Source organism: Saccopteryx bilineata, chromosome 10, assembly GCF_036850765.1.
Source record: "Saccopteryx bilineata isolate mSacBil1 chromosome 10, mSacBil1_pri_phased_curated, whole genome shotgun sequence".
Lineage (NCBI taxonomy): Eukaryota > Metazoa > Chordata > Mammalia > Chiroptera > Emballonuridae > Saccopteryx > Saccopteryx bilineata.
The window spans coordinates 21,934,751-21,962,558 of NC_089499.1; the positions used below are offsets into that span (position 1 = coordinate 21,934,751).

At 43.2% G+C, this 27,808-nt stretch overlaps 1 protein-coding gene across 1 annotated transcript in view; it reads right to left on the minus strand.

Moving 5' to 3' along the window:
- LOC136313985 (uncharacterized) overlaps positions 1-27,599 on the minus strand; it is a 601,801-nt gene extending 574,202 nt beyond the window's left edge. The window contains exons 1-2 of the mRNA XM_066244308.1: positions 27,008-27,599; positions 26,179-26,402 (exon numbers count right to left, since the gene is read on the minus strand). Of these exons, the coding sequence (XP_066100405.1) occupies positions 26,179-26,402; positions 27,008-27,470 (687 nt within the window). The 5' untranslated portion in view covers positions 27,471-27,599. The remainder of the gene's footprint in view (positions 1-26,178; positions 26,403-27,007) is intronic.
- Positions 27,600-27,808: the final 209 nt, after the last annotated feature.

The following is a 27,808-nucleotide window of genomic DNA, read 5'->3' on the forward strand; positions in this document are numbered from 1 at the left end:
GCATGCACCCCAACCAGGATCCACCTGGCAAGCCCCCTGTAGGGCGATGTTCTGCCCATCTGGGGCTGCTGCTCCATTGCTGGGCAACTGAGCTCTTTCAGCAGCTGAGTCGAGGCCATGGAGCCATCCTCAGCACCCAGGGCCAACTCACTCAAGCCAATTGAGCCATGGCTATGGGAGGAGAAGAGAGAGAGAAGGGGGAGAGAAAGGGTTAGAAAAGCAGATGGTTGCTTTTCCTGTGTGCCCTGTCCAGGAATCAAACTTAGGACTTCCACACGCTGGGCTAACACTCTACCACTGAGCCAACCAGCCAGGGCTAATGTTTATTGATGTTAAGCTGTTAAATTGGAGGGGGGTAATTTATTACATAGCAGTAGATCATTTACTACCTTGGTTTGAACCTGAGGCTAAGAAGTTCTGTTTACTTTAAAAATTTTTTAATGCTTCCTAAAAATAGGATACTGGACTGTAACAGACGTCACGCAAGTATTATATTGAGTTTTCCTCAATGGAGTCATATGATGAAATTAGTACCGTATGTATAACAGGCTCTTTTTAACTAGACAGGAAAAGTTTTACTCATGAGCTTGTTCCTGCATTATGTGAAAAGCAAATTTGTGTGTGTGTGTGTGTGTGTGTGTGTGTGTGTGTGTTTGACTGGTGGAAGGAAGAAACATGGCTAATTGAACACAGAAACATAGCGAATATTTCATTCAGAGAATCGGAAACTATTTCTTAAGAGCCTCACATTTCACATAAAATGAAGACTTCAGGGCAATTTTACGCTTGCGTGTTCCACGGCACACTGCGTCTCTCCCGGCCGATGATGGAGAACCCCCACACTTCATGAACCACCTCGGCTTCAGCTTTCCTGACTGAGGGCACCGAGGAGGTGGGGAAAATCCCTCACCGCCTCCACTTCGCTACTGTCTGGCTGGTTGGAAGTGTCATGGTGTCTGATCACATTGGTGTGATGACTGAGGAAGAGGAAGCAAGGACCACCTGGTGCCTCGCATCTCCCTTTAGTTTGCAGGAACCATCAGCGGCTCCCACATTACATTAACTGACACATTGACAGGACCTAGGAACAGAACCTCCACATCAAGAAAACAATCTTAGGTAGACCCAGAATAGAGCTGACTAGGACAGCAGCATGCCTTATCATATACTACCAAGGTCAGAGCCGAGCCCTGTCTGAGGACAGCTGAGGAAGACCCACGACCCTGACCAGCAGCACCCAGCACAGCTCTGGCCTTTAGGGAACCCGTGTTTGAATTGGCTCATTTATTCTTTTTCCCCAACCTGTTTCTTCACTAATCCTGAAATCTAGCAAATATTAAAGATGGCATGATATGTTTATAATGAGCTAACAGACCCTCTGAGATCATTTCCATAAGCACAATATCACCTTTTAACAAAATCAATATGTGTGTGTGTGGGGGGTCTTCTTTATCTGTTACATTATTGATGGTGTGTAGACCAACACTTAAGTGCACCCTGCAATCATTCCCGACCTATAGTCTTTGAAGATCGTATTGGGTTCCATAAATAATCCTCATCACTGCAAAAACATAAAACGAATTATGCATTTGCCCATGAAAAATCTGCCCGGGTTAAATTAAGCAGAGGTGGGCACACCAGTGCCTGAGGGCCAAAGTGAGACCAGTCTCTGTTTTTCTAAAGAAAATGTCATTGGAAGCAAGCAAATCCACGCATTTGTAGATTGTCTATAATCGCTTTCACATTGCAACAACGAGGCTGAGGAATGCAGACAGAAACCATATGGCCCACAGAGCTGATGTGTTTATTCTCTGGCCCTTTGCATTAAAAGTTGGCCAACCTCTGAAATAAAGTATCACACGTTTTGTTTCAGGCTCAGAATGCTTGAACTGATGTGGGACCCTTTCTTGGTCATCTCATAGACTGATAGTTAATTTCTTCTTTTAACAAAGTTAAAAGAAGAGGTAATCTTTCAAGATTTAGAGGGGAGCTAACAGGATTGTCCTTCTTAACCAAATATGTCCTTATTAAGAAAAAGAAAAACAAATGAACTCTGGGCTGCTCCTACCCTTAACAGTTTTGAAACCCATTAGGTGAGTTTAAGGAGCCATCATTTTTCCAACGTGATTTATTTGGCTGGTCACTGATACCTGACAGGGCTAAATATTCTTAGCCTTATATTGCCCTTTTAAACAACGTGTAAACTACTGGGATACAATGTTTTTCTTGATTTGAAAAGTCATGAGCATGTATTAAACCATATTGTACAAGATAAGAACATGCTTGTAGCAAAATTTAATAAGAGTAGAACAGCTATAGGACTTGAATTCACTGGTTTGGAAACACAGAGCATATGTGATATATTTTGGCACTGAGAGAGGAAGTCTTTGCTATCGTCTAAGAAAAATATTTTTAGGGAGGAGAATTCCCATCTTTCCCCTTCAAGGCAACAGAAAGAGTTTCAATGAGTGTCTGTGTTGTTAAAAGCAAAGACAATGCTTGGAACTTTTGGTGTAAAGAACTTTCTTCTCAGTCTCATCTTTCCAAATCAGACCTGGCAAAAGCATAAATTCACAGATTTGGGGGTCCTGATAACTCCATAACAAGAAAAAGCTTTAGACATTTTCTGCTCAAAACTTCCCTCAAAATACTGTCCTCATGAAGTTTATACAAAGTTCAAACCTCACAGATCCAGAACATTCTCTAGTTTGGGGTTTCTCAGCAGGCACTACTTAAATTTTGGGCCTTATGATTCATTGTTGTAGGGAGGCTGTCTCATGCATCATAAGATATGTAGCAGTATCCACAGTCTCTACCCGGTGAATGTCAGGAGACCTCACCCCTGGTTGACATCAAAAATGTCTGCAGATATTACTGAATGTCCCCATTGGTGTGTGTGTGGGGGCGGGGGGTGTCCCTGGTTGAGAAACATTGCTCTAGTGAAGAGTTACAGTTTTAACTTGCCAAAAGGTGGTCACATCATTCAACCTATGTGCAAACCATTATCCATACAATTGGAAGCAAAATCTGACCCCTTCCAAGATGGCATGGCTACATGTCCTATCACACTTACCACTGCCATGCTGGAAAGGAGACCAATACTTTCCTCAGAAAATTCCTCTGTGTGTCATCTTCTGCTGTAGTCCCCAGATTTCCTTCCCAGAATCTCATCAACATGTAGAAGGCATCATAGGCCTCCACAGTGAGACACACTTTTTCAACTCAGTGTTTTTCAACCCTGCTTTGGTTCAACAGCAATGATGGACAGCCTCTTGTAACTGATCAGGACAAAAAAACTAAGTAGCCGGCATTTGCTGAAGAGTCCACTGCAATAGATGATTGCCTTACATATTGCACATTAACAGAATTTCTTATGACACCGCCAACAGTTGAATGCGGCTGTTTTCCTGTGATCCTTTTAAATCCCCAATTCAATTACCATGCTCATTTTTTCTGATGAATCACCAGCAGAAAGCCAGACAATTTTTTAGAGAGTGATATGATCCTCAGCTGGAACATTACTTCTGTAGGGCTCTGCTGTACCTCTTGGCACCAGACAGACACTCCATCGAGCCCTGAAGAAGGTTAAGCCTTAGTACTTAACCCAGCATGAAATTAACCCTTTGTCGAAATTTCTATTTCTTGAAGATAGCTGTTATACAACCAACACCAAAGTGGGAAAAACAAAACTAAATAGTAAAATGAACTGTGTGGTATTCCCTTATTGTTGTAGCTCTACAGTTGATATAGCCTCTGAGATGCAAATCTCAGCTCTAGGCCATAATTAAATTGATGCATCAAAATAATGAAGACTTCACGTATATTTTGAACATCAGAGACACAGTGAAATGTTAGGTCTTCAATATTGCTTTGCCCTCAAGGATTTCCTTTTTTCTCTACCTCGTCTTCCCTTCACTAGAGGGAGATACACCAGCAAAGCAACATCTGACATGTTGACATTGCCGCAGATAACAAATCCCTGCAGAATTCAGGGACTGTGCCATAAATGAAGAGCTTTCTTTGAATTCCAAAATTGCCTGAAAGCTGAAAGTAGAGGGGAAACATGAACAAGCGACTGTCCAGCATTTCGGCTGTGACTGTGAGCTAGGTGCCTCATACCACCAACATACAGGTGACGCACGCCCATATCCGACGAGTGAGGATGGGAAGACACAGTGGTTAAGCAAGGAGGTCCCCAGGGATTAAAAGCCCCCTAGTCATTTGATTTTTCACTTACCCTTGCTCCTTGTACACATACCTTTCTAGGTTTCAAGTTGCTTGAAGCTGTTGACATCAGAGACACCCTTAATCTTTCAGCGGTGAAAAGGGAACCCACCCACATGCCCAAGACTCAGAAATTAGCTCAAACATAAAGAATTAAAAAGGTAACTGACAGGTTGAAACTGGGGAGCTGGTCCACTGGGGAACGGGGAAAAGCCGATTTACAATCTCCCTTGGCAACTGGCAGGTTGGTATAAACCCTCTGACTAAGTCAAACCTGGAGAGAACTCCAGCTGGACTGTCTTATCCTGAATGAGATAACTGACAGGAACTGGACCCCTTCCAGGGTCTATGGGTGGGTACTGGGGAGAACTAAACTGAAAACACAAGGCTGGTATGTTCCAAAAGGAAAATTTACATAAAAAGCCTGGGTGCAGGCTGGCCAAGACAGACTAAGCCACGTCGGCAGCCAGGAAGGGATAGAGCAGTGTTTATATAGCTTATATAGCAGGGGTCTTGGGAAAAGCGGCTGACGTTGCTGCCTCTATAGGTACAAGGTAATATCTCTTCATACATGGATGGAGCAGCACCACAGCTTCTCCAAATCATTTATCTCCAGGGTTGACTGGCCAAAGAAGGCCTGGGCTGGTTCAAAGGTCCCGGGTGGGGCTTCAAGCAAGCCAGTCCCCACTTCTCCCCCGGGTTTGCACTGCCCTCAGGGTGGGGGCTGATCTATCAGAAGAAAGCATCACTGGGTCTGTGGCTAGGCTTTTACAAACAACTGTTGTGATTTAAACTCCCCTAACTGTCAGGTCCCTCCCCAATATAAGCTTTCCCTGACACTTCTCAGAAGGTAAACTTTTTGCTACATTTCCAAGTAAAGGCCAGGAAGCCATTAAGAGAGAGAATAGCAAGCAAATTAACTACAAACCTCTCTGTGAGAGATGAAAATGTTCTGTTTCAAGCCCCAGTGGGAAGTTGGGTGAGGGGAATTTGAATTTTAAAAGGGCTCTGGATTTAAAGGAGCCCTAAACCTAAACCTAACAGTAACAACTAACAGGTAATTGTGCTCACCTTGACTACAATTTTAACTTTTGGCACATGTACCTCTGTGTGCTTAATATCTATTTAAATGGTACATAAATGTAAGTCCAGGGGAAGCCATCATGGCCATTCACATGCAGGTTCCCATTTAATTCAGACAGACGGTAATGAAACAACAGAGCCAAGAACTGGTGGGCTATTTTCTTTATTTCTAGCCTCGCACTCGGCCAGCAAGTAAATACACACAGCGGGAAAACACTTCCCTTTCCATTCAGAGCTCCCAAAGCCACTGACTCATCTAAGTTTTCCTAAAATCAAAGGCCCCACTTCTGTTCCCCTTCAGCTCCCGCCATTTTGTTCCCTGCCTCCTCCACAACCACGTGGCCTCTTCTCTCCCAAAATGGCCTCCTAGGTCCTCCTTTTAAAACTTTTCAGCACAAAAGCCCTCTTCCAGCACATATTAGCATAACCAAGCCCCTTCCTAAGCAAAAAGGTAATTAGTTGTATCACCTGTGTGATGCCCATTCACAGGGGCAGCACCATTTTTAACAATAAAAGTGAGCAAAGTAAAATAATACAGATTTTACAAACTTATTTACCCAACAATAAAAAATATCAAAGAGTGTCATTATGATTGGCTCATTATAGGCCTTTTTATTTCTTGCTTACTCTTCTCTTCTACTACCTGTATTCTCATTCCCAGGTCCAGACGCAGCCAGGATGGAGGAAAAAGCATTCCCATCTTTCTCTCTCATCTTTCCCATGCATTTCTCCACTCTGAATGTGATGCCTAGGGCCCTTCTAGCTAACTGGCTGTGTAAATTAAAGAGTTTTAAATCACTTCAAGGTGTCATTCAAATTTTCATCCCAGCTAACAGGAGGAAATTCACCAAATCCACCCTGGGGCCATTTCCCATCTCTTTCCAGGCGGACACTCCTATAATATACTAGACAAAGGCACAGCAAATTCTGTATTAGAATCTTTTAGGACAAACTCCCCATCCTTCCTCCAATCTTAAAAAAAAATCACTTTTCTCATTCATGAATAAAAAAAGAAATATATAAATGATTTGAAAGATAGTTTTCATTATCAGATTTTTTATTTCCACATCCTTTTTTTTATTTACCCAGATGCTGAAACCAATAGTAAACAAAATATAGTTGGAATTTTATTGAATGGGACATAAGAATAGTAAACCTTACGGGTAGAGCTTTGTAATTTAGTATTCTTTACCCATTATATAATTTGAAAATTATTCCCTGTGTTGTTGTTGCAAGCATAGGGGCTCTGTATTAATATTAGATTTGGACTTTCAGCAAGATTTCTCTACCTGTGTGTTCTGACAAGTGCCATTGTAGTCATCGCCATGGTGTGGAGACGATCATTAGAAATGGCAAAAAAGGAGGAGTTAATGGTACTTCAGCCAGTGGTTCAACTACCCACTAATAAAGGTTTGAACTGGAATAATAAAAAAGTCATCTCTTGAATTACTTTACCAGATATTATTTTCCAGAACGGCCAAAGACAAATACCAAGATTCAGTGGAACACCTAAGTAAAAACACTACCACCACTAGCCCAGGTTTTCGAATGAGAGCTTGTGTTAAGCAGGCTCTATACACAACAATATAGGTAGTTCAAAAACAATTTGTAAGTAATTCACCAAGAACCTAAGGCAAAGCCCAAGAAATTGTAAAATCTCCATCCTTGTCAAACGATTACTTTCAGAGTATATCAGATTTTAATCAACAATGGCTGGGCAGGCAAAAGAGGTAGCATCATAGTCCAGTGGTCCCCAACTTTTTTTGGCCACGGACTGGTTTAATGTCAGAAAATATTTTCATGGACCAGCCTTTAGGGTGGGACAGATACATGTATCACGTGACCGAGACAAGCATTAAGAGTGAATCTTAGGCCCTGGCCGGTTGGCTCAGCGGTAGAGCGTTGGCCTAGCGTGCGGAGGACCCGGGTTCGATTCCTGGCCAGGGCACATAGGAGAAGCGCCCATTTGCTTCTCCACCCCTCCGCCGCACCTTCCTCTCTGTCTCTCTCTTCCCCTCCCGCAGCCAAGGCTCCATTGGAGCAAAGATGGCCCGGGCGCTGGGGATGGCTCTGTGGCTTCTGCTCCAGGCGCTAGAGTGGCTCTGGTCACAACATGGCGACACCCAGGAGGGTCGCAACATGGTGACGCCCAGGATGGGCAGAGCATCGCCCCCTGGTGGGCAGAGCGTCGCCCCCTGGTGGGCATGCCGGGTGGATCCCGGTCGGGCGCATGCTGGAGTCTGTCTGACTGTCTCTCCCTGTTTCCAGCTTCAGAAAAATGCAAAAAAAAAAAAAAAAGAGTGAATCTTAGACGGATGTAACAGAGGGAATCTGGTCATTTTTTAAAAATAAAACATCATTCAGACTTAAATATAAATAAAACAGAAATAATGTATGTTATTTATTCTTTCTCTGTGGACCAGTACCAAATGGCCCATGGACCAGTACAGGTCCGCAGCTCGGGGTTGGGGACCACTGTCATAGTCTATACATTGTTGTCCAGTAGAACTTTTCTCAATGATAGAAATGTTCTATATATGCACTGTTCAATGTGGTAAATGTGGTAGCCATTACTCTTACAGCTGTTGAGTAGTTGAAGTATGGCTAGTTCAAATGATGAACTGAATTTTTAATTCAATTTTATTTTAATGATATTTAAATTTAAATAGCCACATGTGTCTACTGATTACCATATTGGATAATGCAGGACTAGAAACTTAGGAGGAGGTTGCTGAGAACTGGATGTCTAGTCCAGAGAAGTAAGAAGGCATTGCCAGGAAAGCTGTTTCTCTGGGGCAGGGACAGCACCACAGTTTCCTCTTGCAGGCCATCTGACTGTTAATGAATGCCTGCTTCCAAAGCTAAGGCTCACTGGTTGGGAAGAGTGCTGTGACTAATTAGTGATGTCTGAGTCCTGTCGGCACATGTGCTGTGACTGCCTGATGCCAATATGATAAGAACTTCAACTCTGTAGAGGATATGGAGGGAAGTAGAGAAGGAGACCAGGTTCAAGTCCATGAGCTAGATGGCAATGCTAGAAAACAGATGAGACTATGATTATTGATTTACTGCTCTGAATTAATGCTCTCATAAATATGGTTAGGCATAGGGTTTTAAATATATAACTGTAGCCAGACAACTAAGGTGCTACTGATGTCAGATTATTTAGTTTTGATATTCAGGAAGATTGCAGCGCAGTAGGCAGATGCACAAACTCCCAGCTCACACCACCAAACTGGATTACAAACTAATTTATGAACAATCAGCGTGAAACACCAAATCTGGACTACAAGAACAGCTCTCAAAAACCAAGGAGCAAAGAAGAACCCACAACAAACCTGGTAGGGAGTGCCTGAATCTCCCCTGCTTACAGGAAAGGGGGGGGGGGTGAGGCTGAGAGCCCAGAAGTGATCTCACTCCAAGGAAAAGAGCAGTAAATACTGCTCACAGCCACTTGCCTGGCGACCAGGGAACAAGGTGTGTTGAAAGGATCAGCTTGTCTTCCAAAAAGAAAGGGGAGAGAGACAGATGGTGAGGGGCAGAGGAATGCAGAGGACGACCTGAAAAGCTGACTCATTCAGTGCTGGAGGTGGCTATAGCTGGGGGAGAGGCTGATTCTTCCACAAAACAAAAGTCAGCCCTGGCCGGTTGACTCAGTGGTAGAGCGTCGGCCTGGCGTGCGGAAGTCCCGGGTTCAGTTCCCAGCTGGGGCACACTGGAGAAGCGCCCATCTGCTTCTCTACCCCTCCCCCTTTCCTTCCTCTCTGTCTCTCTCTTCCCCTCCTGCAGCCGAGGCTCTACTGGAGCAAAGATGGCTCAGGTGCTGGAGATGGCTCCATGGCCTCTGCCTCAGGCACTAGAGTGGCTCTGGTTGCAACAGAGCGACACCCCGGATGGGCAGAGCATTGGCTACTGGTGGGTGTGACAGGTGGATCCCGGTCAGGTGCATGCTGGAGTCTGTCTGACTGCCTCCCCATTTCGAGCTTCGCAAAAATACAAAAAAAGACAACCCAAAAAAAACAAAAATCAAAGTACTTCCAGGTCACAGATCTCCAGACATCTCTCCAGTTCCAATCAGGGCAACAAGACACAGCTGAAAACAATAAGTGGGGAGGAGGGGCAGTAACTCAGGTCTCCATGGAGATCTGAGATATACCTCCCCCTGCTGAAGCTGAGAAAGCAACCCGCCCCCAAAGAGATTAACTGGCAGAAGAGGACTTCAGAGTCTCAGGTTACACCCACTGCATTCCTGGATACAGTTTCAAATAAGCCCCCTGCTGAGATTAGCAAACAAGACAATCACCTGTTAAGAAAACAAACAAATCAAGGCTTCAAAGCGGCCCAAATCCAAAAGTGGATTACAAATAATAGCGAATGCCAACCTAAGAAGACCTAGAAATAACACAGTTGAAAACTGGAGGCAGACAGCACCAAACCTAGACTCAACCAGCTCTACAAACAAAACACCCAAACACACAGATATAATGAGAGGACAGAGAAGTGCAACCTAAATGAAACCATAAGAGAAACATCCAGGAAATGAACTGAGTGATATGGAAATAACCAAACTTCCGGATGCAGAGTTCAAAATAATGATTGTAAGGATGCTTAGGGATCTCAGAACAACAATGGATGGTCATTACGAACACCTAAATAAAGAAATAGCAAGTATAAAAAAGGACATTGAAATATTAAAAAAAATCAGTCAGAGATGATAAATACAATATTTATGAAATGAAGACCACAATGGAAGGAATTAAAAACAAGATGGATAGAGCTAAGGATCAAATCAGCGAGGTGAAGGACAACTAGAGAAGGCATGAAAGCAGAGAAGAAAAAAGAAAAGAGACTCAAAAAGTCTGAGGAAACTCTTAGAGAGCTCTATGACAACATAAAGAGAAATAACATCTGCATTATAGGGGTTCCTGAAGCAGAAGAGAAAAAACAATGGATAGAGACTTTGTTCAATCATATCATAGCTGAAAACTTCCCTAAATTAATGCAGGAGAAACTCTCACAAGTTCAAGAAGCACAGAGAACTCCATTAAAGAGAAAGCCAAAGAAACATACACCAAGACACATCATAATTAAAATACCAAAGCTAAGTGATAAAGAGAAAATATTAAAAGCTGTTAGAGAAAAAAAGACTATCACCTACAAAGGAGCCCCCATAAGGATGATATCTGACTTCTCAACAGAAACACTTTAGGCCAGAAGGGAATGACAAGAAATATTCAAAGTAATGCAGAACAAGAACCTACAACCAAGACTACTTTATCCAGCAAGGCTATCATTTAAAATTTAAGGAGAAATAAAAAGCTTCCCAGACAAAAAAAAAACCACAAAAAAAACTCAAGGAATTCATTACAACCAAACCAATGCTGCAGGAAATGATAAGGGGCATGGTGTAAACAGGTGAAAGTAGGAAAAGAATATAGCAAAAGAAGAATACAGCTTTAAAGAATAAAATGGCAATAAACAACTACATATCAATAATAACCTTAAATGTAAATGGATTAAATGATCCAATCAAAAGACATAGGGTAGCTGCATGGATAAGAAAACAGGACCTGTACATATGCTGTCTACAAGAGACACACCTTAAAACAAAAGATGCACAAAGACTGAAGGTAAAAGGATGGAAAAAAAAATTTATGCAAATGGAAATGAAAAAAAAAATGGGGTAGCAATACTTATATCAGACAAAATATACTTTAAAACAAAGAATACAGTAACAGATACAGAAGGCCACTACATAATGATAAAGGGAGAAATCCAACAGGAAGATGTAACTATTATAAATATCTACGAACCTAATATAGGGGCACCTAAATATATAAAGCAGACTTTGATGGATATAAAGGCAAGATCAACAGCAATACTATAATAGTAGGGGATTTCAATACCCCACTAACATCACTAGATAGAACCTCAAGAAAGATAATTAACAAAGAAACAGCAGACTTAAAGGACACACTAAATAAACTCGATTTAATAGATATCTTCAGAACCTTTCACACCAAAGCAGCAGAATATACAATCTTTTCAAGTGCTCATGGTACATTCTCTAGGATAGACCACATGTTAGGGCAACAAAAGTGGTCTCAACCAATTTAAGAAGATTGAAATCATATCAAGCACTCTCTCTGATCACAATAGCATGAAACTAGAAATGAACAACAGAAAAATCTCAAAAATTCTCAAACACATGGAAACTAAATACCAGTTTGATTAATAACAAATGGATTAAGAATGAGATCAAAGAATAAATTAAAAAATTCCTAGAAATGAATGATAATGAGCATACAACAACTCAAAATTTATGGGATACAGTGAAAGCAATACTGAGGGGGAAGTTCATAGCACTACAGGCACACTTTAAGAAGCTAGAAAAAGCTCAAAAAAACAATTTAACCTTGCATCTAAAAGAACTAGAAAAAGAATAGCAAGTAAAGCCCAAATGTAGTAGAAGGAAGGAAATAATAAAGATTAAAGCAGAAACAAATGACATAGAGGCTAAAGAAACAATACAGAGGATCAATGAAACTAGGAGCTGGTTCTTTGAAAAGGTAAACAAGATCGATGAACCTTTAACTAGACTCACCAAGAAAAAAAGAGAGAAGACTCAAATAAAATTAGATATGAGAGTGGAGTAATAACAACTGACACAACAGAAATACAAAATATTGTAAGAAAATACTATGAAGAACAATATGCCAAAAAACTAGACAACCTAGATGAAATGGACAAATTCCTTAAAACATACAATCTTCCAAAAATCAATCTGGAAGAATCAGAAAACCTAAACAGACCAATTACAACGAATGAGATAAAAACAGTTATCAAAAAACTCCCATCAAAGAAAAGTCCTGGGTCAGATGGCTTCACAAGTGAATTCTACTAAATATTCAAAGAAGAACTAACTCCTATCCTTCTCAAGCTATTTCAAAAAATTCAAGAGGAAGGAAGACTTCCAAGCTCCTTTTATGAGGCGAGCATAATTCTGATTCCAAAACCAGGCAAAGACAACACAAAGTAAGAAAATTATAGGCCAAAATCCCTGATGAATATAGATGCTAAAATCCTCAACAAAATATTAGCAAACCGGATCCAATAATATATGGAAAAAAATCATACACCATGATCAAGTGGGATTTATTCTGGGGAAGCAAGGCTGGTACAATATTCACAATCAATCAATGTGATTCATTACATAAACAAAAAGAAGGAGAAAAACCACATGATAATTTCAATAGATGCAGAAAAAGCATTTGATAAAATCCAGCACCTATTCATGATCAAAACTCTCAACAAAGTGGGAATACAGGGAACATACCTCAACATGATAAAAAACCATGTATGACAAACCCACAGCCAACATCATACTCAATGGGCAAAAATTAAAAGCAATCCCCTTAAGATCAGAAACAAGGCAGGGGTGCCCCCTTTCACCACTCTTATTCAACATAGTCCTGGAAGTCCTAGCCACAGCAATCAGACAAGAAGAAGAAATAAAAGGCATTCAAGTTGGAAAAAAAGAAGTAAAAGTAAAACTACCATTATTTGCATATGATATGATATTGTATATAGAAAACCCTAAAGTCTCAGTCAAAAAACTACTGGACCTGATTAATGAATTCAGCAAAGTGGCAGGATATAAAATTAATACTCAGAAATCAGAAGCATTTTTATACACCAACAATGAACAGTCAGAAACAGAAATTAAGGAAACAATCCCCTTCACTATTACAGCCAAAAAAATAAAGTACCTAGGAGTACATTTAACCAAGGAGACTAAAGACTTGTACTCGAAAAATTATAAAACACTGATAAAAGAAATCAAGGAACATACAAACAAGTGGAAGCATATACCGTGCTCATGGTTAGGAAGAATTAACATCATTAAAATGTCTATATTACCCAAAGTAATTTATAAATTTAATGCAATACCAATTAAAACACCAATGACATACTTCAAAGATATAGATCACATATTCCAAAAATTTATATGGAACGAAAAAAGAACACGAATTGCCTCAGCAATCTTAAAAAAGAAGAATAAAGGGGGAGGTATCACACTTCCTGATATTAAGTTATACTACAAGGCCATTGTACTCAAAACAGCCTGGTACTGGCATAAGAACAGACATATAGGTCAATGGAACAGAACAAAGAACCCAAAAATAAACCCACAGCTCTATGGACAACTGATATTTGACAAAGGAGGTAAGGGCATACAATGGAGTAAAGACAGCCTCTTTAATAAATGGTGTTGGGAAAATTGGACAGCTACCTGCAAAAAAAATGAAACTAGACCACCAACTTACACCATTCACAAAAATAAACTCAAAATGGATAAAAGACTTAAATGTAAGCCGTGAAACCATAAGCATCTTAAAAGAAAACATAGGCGGTAAGCTCTCCGACATCTCTCGCAGCGATATATTTGCTGATTTATCTCCACAGGCAAATAAAATAAAAGACAGGATAAACAAATGGGACTATATCAAACTAAAAAGCTTTTGCACAGCTAAAGACAATAAGAACAGAATAAAAAGACAAACTACACAATGGGAGAACATATTTGACAGTACGTCTGATAAGGGGTTAATAACCAAAATTTATAAAGAACTTGTAAATCTCAACACCAGGAAGACAAACAATCTAATCAAAAAATGGGCAAAAGAAATGAATAGACACTTCTCCAAAGAGGACATACAGATGGCCAATAGGCATATGAAAAAATTCTCAACATCACTAATCATTAGAGAAATGCAAATTAAAACCACAATGAGATATCACCTCACACCGGTCAAAATGGCACTCATCAACAAAACAACACACAATAAGTGCTGGTGAGGATGTGGAGAAAAGGGAACCCTCCTGCACTGCTGGTGGGAATGCAGACTGGTGCAGCCACTGTGGAAAACAGTATGGAGATTCCTCAAAAAATTGAAAATCAAACTGCCTTGTGTCCCAGCTATCCCACTTTTAGGAATATACCCCAAGAACACTACAGAACTGTTCCGGAAGGAGAAATGCACCCCCATGTTTATGGCAGCATTGTTCACAATAGTGAAGATCTGGAAACAGCCCAAGTGTCCATCAGAGGACGAGTGGATTAAAAAGCTTTGGTACATATATACTATGGAATATACTCAGCCATAAGAAATGATGACATCGGATCATTTACAATAACATGGATGGACCTTGATAACATTATACAAAGTAAATAAGTAAATCAGAAAAAACTAAGAACTAGATGAACCCATACATAGATGGGACATAAAAATGAGACTCATAGACATGGACAAGAATGTGATAGTAATGGGGGGGGCGAGGAAGGAGAGAGAGGGGGTGGGGTGAGGGGAGGGGCACAAAGAAAACCAGATAGAACAGCGGTTCTCAACCTGTGGGTCGCTTTAAGCCATCGACCCCTATGTTTTGGTCCTTCGACCTCCGCCAGGGTCGCTACCCACAGGTAGCGCTGAGATAGAAGGGGACGAAAGACAATTTGACTTTGGGTGAGGAGTATGCAACATAATCAAATGTCAAAATAATCTGGAGATGTTTTCTCGGAACATATATACCCTGATTAATCAATGTCACTGCATTAAAATTAATAAAAATAAGATTAAAAAAGATTATTTAGTTGTTTATTTGTATGTTGTACCTACTAAGCTGTTTTCCTGTTTAGCATTTGTCTCACCCACTAGAATGTGAGATGCATAAGATCGTGGTGTATGGCTAGGCCAGAAGGTAGGTACTGGGTAAAAGATTGTTAAATGAGTATTCATACCAAAATTCATTCCTCGAAAGCATACCTGAAGATCTACTCCATGTAATTTACTATGTTAAGTTTGGAAATTAGCTGTGAAAAGACAGGCCCAATCCCTAACTTCATGGCTTATATTAAACAGCTAATTAGACAATTAAGAATGTATGATGCCATATCAGCAGAGATCTAACTTATGGGGGAGGCAGGGAATGTTTCAAGTAAGGAAAAGCTTCCTTGAGGGGCAGAACTGCATTGTGAAGACTGAGTAGGAATTAGCTGGGTGAAATTGAAGTGAGGGGGGAAGGGGAAGAACATTACAGGCAAAGGAAATGAATCCCGCAAAAGCTCTGGGTAGGGTGAGCTCCAAAACCTTAAAAAAGAGAAAGGAAGAAGGGGAAAGAGAAGGAGGAGGAGGAGGAGGAAGAGGAGGAGGAGGAGGAGAGAAAGGAGAGGAGGAAGAGGAGGAGAAGGAGAGAAAGGAGAGGAGGAAGAGGAGGAGGAGGAAGAAGAAGAAGAAGAAAAAGAAGAAGGAGGAGGAGGAAGAGGGGGAGGAGGGGGAGGAGGAGGGGGAGAGGAGGAAGAAGAAGATGACGAAGACGACCAGTATTTCTATTATCCAAAGCACAAGCAAAGCAGAGGGTCTGGAGAGCAAGCTAGTGGGGTCTGTTGGCAGCGTAGTGACCACTTTTAGCTCTAATGAGATACTTTTTAGCTCATTTTCCTAAAAAGGATACAGAATACCATGGGAGAAAACACACTTATCCAACAAAACCAGAGACATACACACATACACACTCAGACTTGCATAAGAGCTTACAAAAATCTTGGCCCATGTACTACTGATTTTGAATTTCCAGTCTACACAGTTCTGAGAAAGGTAAAAATATTATCCCCATTCCACAGTTGACAACTGAGATTCAAAAAAAAAAAAAAAATGTGATTCATCCAAGACTTCAGTTAGATGGGACAGAGCCAGGATTCAAAATTACACCACCCAAGTCCCATTACAGTCTCTACAAGAGCAGTTTCTTCTTCATTGAGGGCCCCATGGAAAATATCGAGTCTCATTCTTAGTGACCCTACCAACTATGCTGTTTTCAAAAAAAAAATTATTTATTGAAGCTAGTGATCTAAAACACACTTCACAGTTGGAGGCCTTGGGATGGTGCCTTGGAAACTTCTACAGCCCCTTATTCAGAAAGGTAATGATATTTGTCCAATTCAAATCCAGAGTCTTGCTTTGAACAATTTTTTAAGTCAATTTGGAGAACCTGGAATCATTCACACAGCCTCATTAGTTCTGAAATGCTATGAGTTATTTTCAGACTCACAGACCAAATGCCCCAAAGCACTTTCAACAGAGACAGCTCTCATGTCCTGAGAGTCTGTAATGGTCCAGATACTTTACATGTACGTATGTTGTAATTAGGGCGACAACTGTCCTGGTTTACCTGGAACCCAAGGTTTCCTGGGACTGAATAAGTCGGTTCCTGCACTGATAAGAGAATTCAAACCAGAGTATTCACATGTTTGCCCAAGATCTTCATAGACTGAGATCTTATTCCCAGGGGTTGGCCCTACCTGGCCCTCCGTGTAACCATAGCACTGCAATTTAGCTGAGCAAGATGGACATCCTTGGGTACTGGGATGTAAATTAACACCTTAAACCTTCTACTTCTCTGGAGAATTCTCCCTTTTCTACCTTATGAAGTGGATAGGATTTTTTCAGGACAAATGAAACTGAGAGAACTTTTCAATCTTTACAGGTATGCTTGTTTTATTATCTCTTGAAATGGCAAATTTCTTTTTTATTGAATTTATTGGGATGGCATTGGTTAATAAAACCATAGAGGTTTCAAGTGTACAACTCTATAACACATCATCTGCGCACCGTACTGTATGCTCACCACCCAAAGTAAAGTCTCTTTCTGCCACCATTTATCATTCTATTGCCTGAAGCTCAATGTCCTGATTTGCATGTCACTGCCAACAGTGTCATTTCACCTGAGGGCTGCTCTTAAAACACCCAGAGCAGTGCAAGCAGGTTGGGCTGGGAAACTAACCAGTAAGTTGTGGAGAACAGGTCTTGAGTCACACCCAATGAAATGGAAAGAATAAGAACAGGGCAGACTTAAATGGAAATCCTTCCTCTGCCATATACTAGCTGTGTGACCTCAGGGCTAATAATAGTTATTTCAAAGGATTACTGTGGAGCACAAAATGAGATCACTCAATGTGAATCTAGCTTGCTCTATGACTGGCACATGATAAATGCCCAATAAATGTTAGTTCACCAGCAAACCTCAAAGAAAGGAAACTCAAAACGTCCCTTGCTTCGTAATCTTCTCAAACTTCCATCAGGGTTTCTAAACCTATGTGAAAATAATAGATTGCATCATAAGAATACAAACAACCCAATTTTCTTAAACAACAAAAAAGGGCCAAGGATTTAGATAGACATTTCACCAAAGAAACATACAAATGGCAAAGAGGCACATGAAAAGATGTTCAGCATCATGAGTTAATACACATTAAAGCCACAACGAGAAATTATTACACTCCTACTAGAATGACTAGAATTAAAAAATACTGACAATACTAAGTGTAGAGAAAAATGGGAAGCACCTGGAATTCTCATCCTTGACGGTGGGAATGTATGATAGGTACATTTTGAACAGCTACTCTACTCTTATTGATCAATGTCACCCCATTAAATTTAATTTCTAAATTTAAAAAAAAGAAAGGAAATTGACACCTTCTTATAAAGCTGAAACTTACTATAAAACCCGGTAGTTCCATTGCTAAGAATTCACCAGAGAGCAATGAATTGTATGCCCATGCACACAAGAAAAGTTTATAGGAACTTTATCCATAAAAGCCAACAGTCCGCAAACGACCCAAATGTCCATTAACAGGTGAATGATAAACAATATGTGATACATCCATACAATGAAATACTACTCAGTAAAAGAAATACTGAAACACCAAAATGAGTGAATTATCAAATACATGCATTAAGCAAAAGAAGTCAGATGCAAAAGGATATACACTTTTTTATTCCATCTGTACAAAATTTTGGAACATGCTAAAGTAGGGTGAGGGGATTTCTGCAGACACCAAGGAACTCTATGGAGGTGATGGAAACAGTCCACATCCTGTTTGAGGTGGTGGTTACACAGGAATGCCTATTTGTCAAAACTTATTAAACTGTGTGCTTACAAAGGGTGAATTTTATTGTCTGAAAATTACTATATGCCCCTGAATCTTACTTTAAAAATAAAATAGATTGTTAGAAATACCATATGATTTTGCATATATGTGGAATCTAAAAAACAAAATAAACAAAGAAAATTGAAACAGACTCATAGATACAGAAACAGACTGATATTTGCCAGAGTGGAGGGGGTCTGGGGAGCTGAGTGGAAGGGGTGCAGGGATTGAGAAGTACAAACTGGCAGTTACAGACAGTCATGGGCATATTAAGTATAGCACATGAAATACAGTCAATAATGTTGTGATGTACATGTACGGAGCCAGGTAAGGGCTTGAAAGGAGAAGACTTTGTAAAGTATATGATTGTCTAACCACTATGCTGTATACCTGCAACTAATACAAAATAATATTGAAGGTAAATTGTAATTGAAAAATGAAATTAAAAGAATTTAAGTGAAGGCCCTGGCCGGTTGGCTCAGCAGTAGAGCGTCGGCCTGGCGTGTGGGGGACCCGGGTTCAATTCCCGGCCAGGGCACATAGGAGAAGCACCCATTTGCTTCTCCACCCCGCCCCCCTCCTTCCTCTCTGTCTCTCTCTTCCCCTCCCGCAGCCAAGGCTCCATTGGAGCAAGGATGGCCCGGGCGCTGGGGATGGCTCCTTGGCCTCTGCCCCAGGCGCTAGAGTGGCTCTGGTCGCAACAGAGCGACGCCCCGGAGGGGCAGAGCATCGCCCCCTGGTGGGCAGAGCGTAGCCCCTGGTGGGCGTGCCGGGTGGATCCCGGTTGGGCGCATGCGGGATTCTGTCTGACTGTCTCTCCCCGTTTCCAGCTTAAAAAAGAAAAAAAAAAAAAAAGAATTTAAGTGAAGACATGTACAATGCTAGAAATGCACCACTGACTTTCAAACCTATAGCTGTTAAATAAAAGTTCTTCTAAATATTTTGATAAATGTTTTAAACGGTGCTTAACTATTATTTAAATAAATACCTGATCAAAAAAAAATAGATTGTGCCTGACCTGTGGTGGCGCAGTGGATTAAATGTCCACCTGGAACTCTGAAGTCACTGGTTCAAAACCCTGGGCTTGCCCAGTCAAGGCACATACAGAAGTTGATGCTTCCTGCTCCTCCCTCCTTTCTCTTTCTCTGACTCTCTCTCTAAAATGAATAAAGTCTTTAAAAAAAAAAGAAAGAAAAACATTTTTTAAAGTATTTTTAAAAACTAGAGTGTCAAGCCCTGGCCGGTTGGCTCAGCGGTAGAGCGTCGGCCTGGCGTGCGGGGGACCCGGGTTCGATTCCCGGCCAGGGCACATAGGAGAGGCACCCATTTGCTTCTCCACTCCCCCCCTCCTTCCTCTCTGTCTCTCTCTTCCCCTCCCGCAGCCAAGGCTCCATTGGAGCAAAGATGGCCCGGGCGCTGGGGATGGCTCCTTGGCCTCTGCCCCAGGCGCTAGAGTGGCTCTGGTCGCGGCAGAGCGACGCCCCGGAGGGGCAGAGCATCGCCCCCTGGTGGGCAGAGCATCGCCCCTGGTGGGCGTGCCGGGTGAATCCCGGTCGGGCGCATGCGGGAGTCTGTCTGACTGTCTCTCCCCGTTTCCAGCTTCAGAAAAATACAAAAAAAAAAAAACCACAAAAAAAACTAGACTGTCAAATAGAGGGAGTCTAGCCTGGAAGATGGATGCGACCCTGGGAAGGAGATGGAGGTGGAAGCTTGGGAAGGATGGTGGATAGGGAAGACCCAGCCACCGGCTGTTAGGAATGGCACATGAGCTGTGCCTTTGGTTATTGAGAGAACAAAGAAAAAGGGGGTCATTCATTGGCCAGTGTGTCCATGGGTTCTATAGTATCATTTCACTTGGTTACTTCTAATGCCTGCTAGGTCAACATTTTGCTTTTAAACATGTCTTCAGTGGTCCCATCTCTAAAGAATATGCTGGCAGAGCTGCTATTCCTGCTGCTGTCCTCAGTTACATTTGTGGCTGAGCTCAACAATGCTTTCCTAAAAAAAATTACAAGTGAAGACAACAGCCTAGTAAGAAAATGGATCTTTCTTACAACTGATTTCGACTCTGCCAAGGCTATGCCCATGAGAACAGGAAGACACTCTCAAACTCGATGCATGGGTGCCCGAAGCAGTTCCCAGGGCCCAATGCTTATGTACAAAAGAGGCCCACGGAGAAGCGAGGACAATAAAGGCAATAATGGGGTATGATGGGATGGGGTGGGAGATACCTGACAGCGGTGTGGGGTTTGGGGGGCAGGTGTTGGGTGAAGGCTGCTACGTGGTGTGGGGTTTGGGGGGCAGGTGTTGGGTGAAGGCTGCTATGCGGTGTAGGGTTTGGGGGGCAGGTGTTGGATGAAGGCTGCTACCTATTCTTTCTCAAGAAAGCCTACTTTATTTTATATATATTTTAATATATATATATAATTATATCTTGTGTGCTTAAATGGCCTCCCTTTCTCCCTGACCAAGAAGTAGATATCTGATCCAACCAAGGCCAATCTGACATCCTTTATCCTTTCCATGAACTCTGGCACTTGAGCAGTGGAATATAAAGCCAAAAAACGGTTGTGATTTACTCTTCTATAGCAGAGCACCTAAAAACCCATTTATCACTTTCTAATTCTTAGATCTTCTGAGATTCCCCTGGCTTCCCAATAACCAGTTGTATCATTTTTCCTTTGGTCCTGTCGTTACCTTACTACTTTACAATGAAATACCCTTTTGCTCAAATTAAAGTCAGCTTCTGTTGCTTGAAATCAAAGAGCCCTAAATAATATAATCTTTCTGTAGCTCCACCATATTTTTAAGTGTTAAGAGTTGCCACCCACTCCTCTGAGAAGCCACAAACATGATGTGTAAAAGCAGGTCATTATTAATGTCTTATGTATATTCCTGGGGCCTGGGCTGGGATGTAGGGGCCGTCCATCCTGGTCCTCTTGGTTTTCCTGAAGAGAGAGGAGCAGTCTATTGACAAGTCTTTCCTAACCTCCTGCCCAGCAGAAGATGTGGGGACATCTGGAGGCCAGCAGGGCAAAGTTGAGCGATTGAGCACCAGCTTGGTTTGATTGTAGAACAAAGCATTTGTCTCATTTCCAGCCCCACAACCTTCTGGGACACTGACAATTCTAGGTGAACGTGGAGCCCCAACTCATTTTCCTTTTCAGAACTCTGGACAGCAAAAGTAATCAAGATAATCACACTTGTCAACAGTTTCTGAGCCGTCAGTACCTATGAAGCACTGAATCAAGAAGTTTATATGTGTTACCTCATTCAAGACATACAATAACCATAAATGTTAGGTCCTATAATAATTCTTATTTTACAGGGAAAAAAACAACAACAAAACCCTGAAGTTTGGAAAGGTTAGGCCTTTCCAAAAGGCCTATAACAGTGAAAAGAACCAAGATCAAACCCTGGTCTTTCTGATTTCACTCTTAATCAGAAAACCAACACTCTTAACCACAATGGCATCCGACCTACCCTGGGCAAGTTGCTGCAGCTGTGCTGGAAATTAGAGCAGTCCTGGCTAACACAAAGCAAAAACAGAAGGGCTGCCATTGCTTTTCATGCCCGGAGCCAACACCCCAGGGGGTAGGCATCAAAGTGAACTGTCCTGATTTTATCAATTGTCTCTTCTCTGCTTGCCTCTTGAGACTTTTTGCTGTCCTCTGCGTACTGACAAACCCTACCTTACCTGGAGCAGGAATGTTTTCCAGGATACACTAAAAAAGACGCCTCTTACTCCCCATAAGTTAACAGCACCCGAGAGCTTTCCCAAAGTTGTAACTCCCATCCGGCGCACTGCCAAGTGGCGCAGTGCTGCAGACACTTCAACCTTTGTCAACTGAGTCTACCCACCAGGAAAAACGGGGAGGAGTTCGCTGGAAGTTAAATTTGGCTCTTAAATACCCTCTCAAAGAGCTTTTTGGGTGTAAAGAAAGTCTTAAATCCTAAAAGGCTAGACTGGAAAACATCAATATGTGTACGTATGCGCTCAACAGAAATTGACAGGACTGGTTTGGCTAACAGTGTTGGACCAATGGGATTGCCTTCTTTGTCATAAACATACAGTGACTAAGTAGGATGTTAACATTAAGGGAAGTGGAGTAAAGGATGCAAGAGGACTCTGTCTTCTTTTGCAACTCTTCTATAAATCTAAAATTATTTCACAATAGAAGGCTTTTACAAATATACTGGACAGACCGGATAAGACATTCCCCGCAGCACCCTCGGTGAGACTGACAGCTTAGGATAGCATCAGTGATGGAATGCAGCTGGACTGAGACTCGGGAGTCATGTTTACCAATGAAGCGCCATCGGTAGAATCAGCACAGAGCTCCTCTAGTCCCAAACCACAAGAACGGCATGTCTTTCAAACCCAGGCTTAAATGACAGCTAAACAAAAAAGAGAGTTCGGTCATGATACCACCATCTGGGCTATAAACACACACTTAATACACATAAAAACACCATGGTAAATAGTGTGTGTAGGGGGGGGGGGGAGAAAAGGAAAATATATAAAGGAACAAAGCTAAAGCAAACAAGAAAGGATTATTTATATCACTCATCTGGGATCAGGGGAAGAATTCACACATTTGTATAAATAACTTGATAACACAAATGAAGTATAAGATCCTAAGGTACGGATCCTCAACACAAGAAACTTTATTTCAGCTTTTCCAAAGTTTCAAAACTAGCCACCTAAGAGTTATTTAGCATAAGCAAAGCATCTCAGAAGGGTGTTGAGAGGCACTTAAAGGATGGGATATGTAAGGCCTACAGAAAACGCTCCCAGAAAGTTTTGAGGATGACCAAACCCAGGGTCGAGAAGACTTGCAAAGACTTGAAGGTCTCTTACTCCAGGACAGCGACCATTTGCTCTTCATGCATAAAAACTAGAAGAAAAGAGTGGTGTCTGTGTAGGGAACCTCTTCTCAGATAGAGGAAGAAGTTCTTGAGAAAATGGATGAGGAAATGCCTCACTAGGTTCTCAAAGAGGGTTAGCAGTATTGCATCTGGATGTCACTGCAAGGACAGGACACTGCTTTTTGTAAGGGTTTAGCATACATCTACCTTAAAGCGCAGAGGGGGAATAAATGGTTGATTTATGGTCTCCTCCAATTCGTGGAACGCTAGTCCATATAGCACTCAGTGGCTCTGACATTTCTCTGAAGAGTACTTGCCAGAGAGGAACCGGGCATTGTTATTCTAGGAACAGAACACGCCAGTCATGTCACGAAACTCTGGCGTAAAAAATCCCTTGACTGATCCAGTTTTCTAATCTTTCTTCCTATTTCAGAGACTTTCTGAACACGTATGACCATGAACCTGCAATTCAGGAGACAGGCTGATCGGGCACTGAGCTCTGATTTCTTTTCCAATAAGACAACTGGGGCAAATTCATGAGAAAATAAATCATGCCCTCAAACCAGAATCTGAAAAATAAATAAACACCATTACTCCTCCGACACTTACAGGAGGAGGAAGGGGTGTTAATGTCTATTGACATCCTATTTATAGCACCCTTGCTTGGGGAAGATTTAAAATAAATAATACAGCATTCAAAATTCATATCTTATTATTCTTAGGAGCGAAACAAAAACATCATAGTTCCATATATCACATTTCGACGTTACTGTGTTTAAATCTTTGGGTGATACTCTCCCAACCTCACCCCAAACACCTTGGTAAAACCACATTCCCACTTTATCTCAGTTTGTCTTCCATTTATCTTTTAGCAGAATAATTTGGTGAGACACCCAAAGGCCTCTCCATGAACAAAATCAGGATTTGCTAAGGAAAATCAGTTTGTGACCCGCCTTAGTATCCACCAAAGATAAAAAGAGTTATTCAAGTTCAAAACACAGCCAACTGTCCTCAGACTCGTAGAAGAACCAGCAGCAGAATACCAGCAGTAAGCAGAGGGTTAAAACACAGCTGATTCCTGAGTTAAGGGAAGGATAGAAGATCATTTTTAAAGGCAAACACCTGGAGGGAAGAAAGTGGTATTTTGTTTCTACCTCAAAAATTGCAGACAAACATACAGCAAATCACATCAGCGGAGTACTCAATTATCTGAACATGCTCATTAACAAACTGTAATCAACCGGCTTTCAGTCCTCTATTCACCTGCTGTAATATTTGTAGTGTTCTGCCTTCCTTATTCCTCACAACCCGTAGAACATTAGACAGTCTGCATGGTGCATCCAAGGGAAACAAATAAGCACAGATTTTTGCTGATGGCAGGAATTTCTCATGCTCAGGGCATATGAACCAACAGTATGAAAATGGCAGCACTGGCTGCATATTTTAATTATTCCCCACACCTACTTTGCAAGAGAGATTTAAAGTTCAATTAGGTAATATGATGCTCAGTTATGGCTATTTCCTAAAACTGAGCACAGACAGTCGCTTAAAGTAGTAAATATGCAGTCATGACAGAATTAAATATTCATGAAATCAAGAGCGACTAGAAAGCTGAGGCTATTAGAATATTAAAATGCACCATAGTTTTTACAATGTAAATCTTGTCTGCATTTGTAAGGCACCCGGAGTCCGGTCTAGAATGTGTTGAAATTCCAGCTTCTTGGTAGACTGCCATTTAAATTACAATATTGATTTTGGTAGATAAACAACCATCTCAATCCTCAGCTCAGTTTCAATATGCAAAACAATTTTGTACATTTGCAAATACCAACTTGTTAAGTGAGCCTGTCTCCAAATACGAAACAGCAACACTCAATGTGATCCCAAAATGTTTCAGATACTTGTTTAATCCACTAGTGCCTTTGGAAAGGTCCAACAGAGACCAAGGCAATCTCCTAGAAAGGGTACTTTGTGACATGCAATTCTTTTTTAGCCAGAAGTGACTATTTTCTCATACACTTCCTTAAGTGAGCAAAAGGGAGGAAGTCTATTGACTGACCATTCTTTGGTTCCAATACTCCGATTTGTTGAATCAACTTTTCCCCAACATTTGCAGCCCATTTCAAAATGAATCAAGAAACACATGCGTACACTTTATACGGGATGCAACTAAACAGCACTAGCTTCCACAAAACTGAACTCTGAGTGTGTATGGAGAAAGAAAACTGAACCGGGACACAAAGCTGTAATACCTAACACTCTAATAACATTACCAAAGAGTTGTTTTCTGTGCCATTTCATCCACTGTACAATTTTCTCAACAGAACAAGCCACAGCACCAGAGCAGGGCATCCGAAGCATTTCTCATTGGAATCCAGTCACCTAAGAACTCCTCACCACAGTGAGTAGCAGCTATCCCCTGCTCTACAATGACACAGCCGGGCTCATCTGCTGCCAGGCACTTGGCCCCACCCTCCAGGTAGGCTGCCAGGTGAGGAAGAGGACCTGGAGTTTAACGCTGGATGAAGCAGTGATCTCCATTCTACAAAGGAGCCAAACTTTGCTCCCATTGTTGTCATCTTTAGGTTGATATCACCTCCCTCCAAGGAGTCTCAGAAACCCCTCGGCAGCTCCTGAAGACAGACGTTTCCCCCTGACCTAGATCATCCGAATAAGCCCTGGGTGTACCGTGTGGGAAGCAAAGGTCTCTTAGCACCGCTCTCCTGAGGTGTGGGCTCTACCCTGCCATCGCACCGCACCTACCACAAGACTTTTCTCTGCACAGACCGCTGAAGACGGAAACCAGGACAGACTTCTGCACACGCCTTCCAGTTCAGAAAGTCACTACTGCCCATCGATTCCCTTAAATCTCACGCCTTCCCCACATCTGCAGCCCCCACCACCACCAGACGAGGGGAGGGGGTGGGGGAAGCGGAGGGTTTAAAGTGACAGTCGCTACTAGAGCTCCTTGGTTTTGTTTAAAAGGTGTCACAGCGCCGACACGGTGGACCTACCTTGCTCTCTCCTTTCTCGCTGTTGGGTCTCGCCTCGGGGTCGTCGCTGTCCTCAGCTCCAGCACTCCCGCCCGGCAGTTCATCCTGAGCCAGCTGCTGCTGTTGCGGCTGGGGCTGGGGCGGCTGTGCCGGAGCCTGGCAGGCTCCACCAGCCCCCTGGGAGCGGGGGATGGGCTCCGGGCGCGGAGAAACTCCCTCAACATCCATCTCCATCTTCCCATTCACTGGAGGGCAAGACAAAAGCGGAGCGGGGACTTGGCAGCGGTGCCCGGCGGCTCCTCAGCTGCCCGTGGCACGCATGGCTCGCCGAGGAGGGGCCGCCTCGCGCGCGCCCTCCCTCCCGCCACCCTGCGCCCGCGCTCCCCGCAGCTCCGCTCGCCTCCTCGGCTCGGTCACTGGCGGCGTCTGAGCCGGGGAGCGCGAGGAGCGGGCGGCTGCGTGTCCTTGGAGCGGTGGCCTTCAGGCGCCCCCGGCAGTCCCGCTAAGCAGCGCGCATCCCGGCGGCGGCGGCTCGGCGACGCCTCCCAGCCGCGCGCCCAGCCCCGGGGGCGCTCGGGGACTTGCTCTCCAGCCCGGCCTCCCGATCCTCGCCGCTTTCCAGTCTCTCCAGGGGCCCCTCGGCGTTTCCCTTCCCCTCCAACCTTCCGAACAAAGTTACAGGAAGAACAAACCGGATTGCTGGGATTTGCCAGGCGAAACTGACAGGAATAGGGAATGTCAGGTGTAAGTGCCATCTCCCATCCCAGTCCGCTGACCAAGCGCCCACCCCTCACCTTTGCCCTCTCCCCGACGCTAAGGAGCCAAGGAAATGGGGGGGGGGGGTTCCGACCTGTGCAAGGTGGTGGCGGCGAGGATGGAAGGAGAGGAGCATATGGAGGGCGGGTGGCTGGTGCGCCCACCCCCAACCGCAGGCGACCCCCACCTCCACTCTGGCCCAGGTCTGCCTTCCTCCCTCCTCCGGCGGCCGAGCGTGTCTCCGGGGTCAGCCCCTCCGGTGGGTGCGTGTGGCTGTCCGAGCTCCAGCCCCTCTCTGTGCTCCGCCGCCCGCGGCTGCGCGCCACACAGCCCCGCACGAGTCTGGAGTAAAGAGGAGAAGACAGCCGCAAATTCCGGGCAGGAAATCGACCTACCCTCGCCTCCGGCCCGGACGCGGGCAAGAACCGGGAAGGGGAGGGCGCCGCGTGGATGGCGTGGACGCGAGTCTTGCAGCGCGCCCGAGTTTGGCGTAAAGGTTGGCAGTGGAGGGTCGACGGGGAAGGCGGAGGGAGAAGCAAGAAGTCACTGCCAGGCATTTACTGCAATGTACCCCGGAGTGGGCGCCAGCTGGGCACCGCCGCTCCCAAGTGGCGAGCTCTCCTGTGCTGGAAGGGCGTCCTCGGCAGGGCAGGTCTCCAGGAGGTTCCGGAGGTGACCCCAGGCCAGGCGGTGAACTGCGTCTATAAATATAGATAGATAGTGATGACAAGGGTAGACTTGGAAATTCTGAAATCGGGGCTCACCGACAGTCAGGTGATCAGGATGACTTCTAAATTTAACAGCACTTGGTCCTAGGGAGTAGCTTACAACTTCACGGGAACTGTTACTGCAACTCTGCACGTCCAGGAGGGACCTTCCAACAGCCACGGAAAGG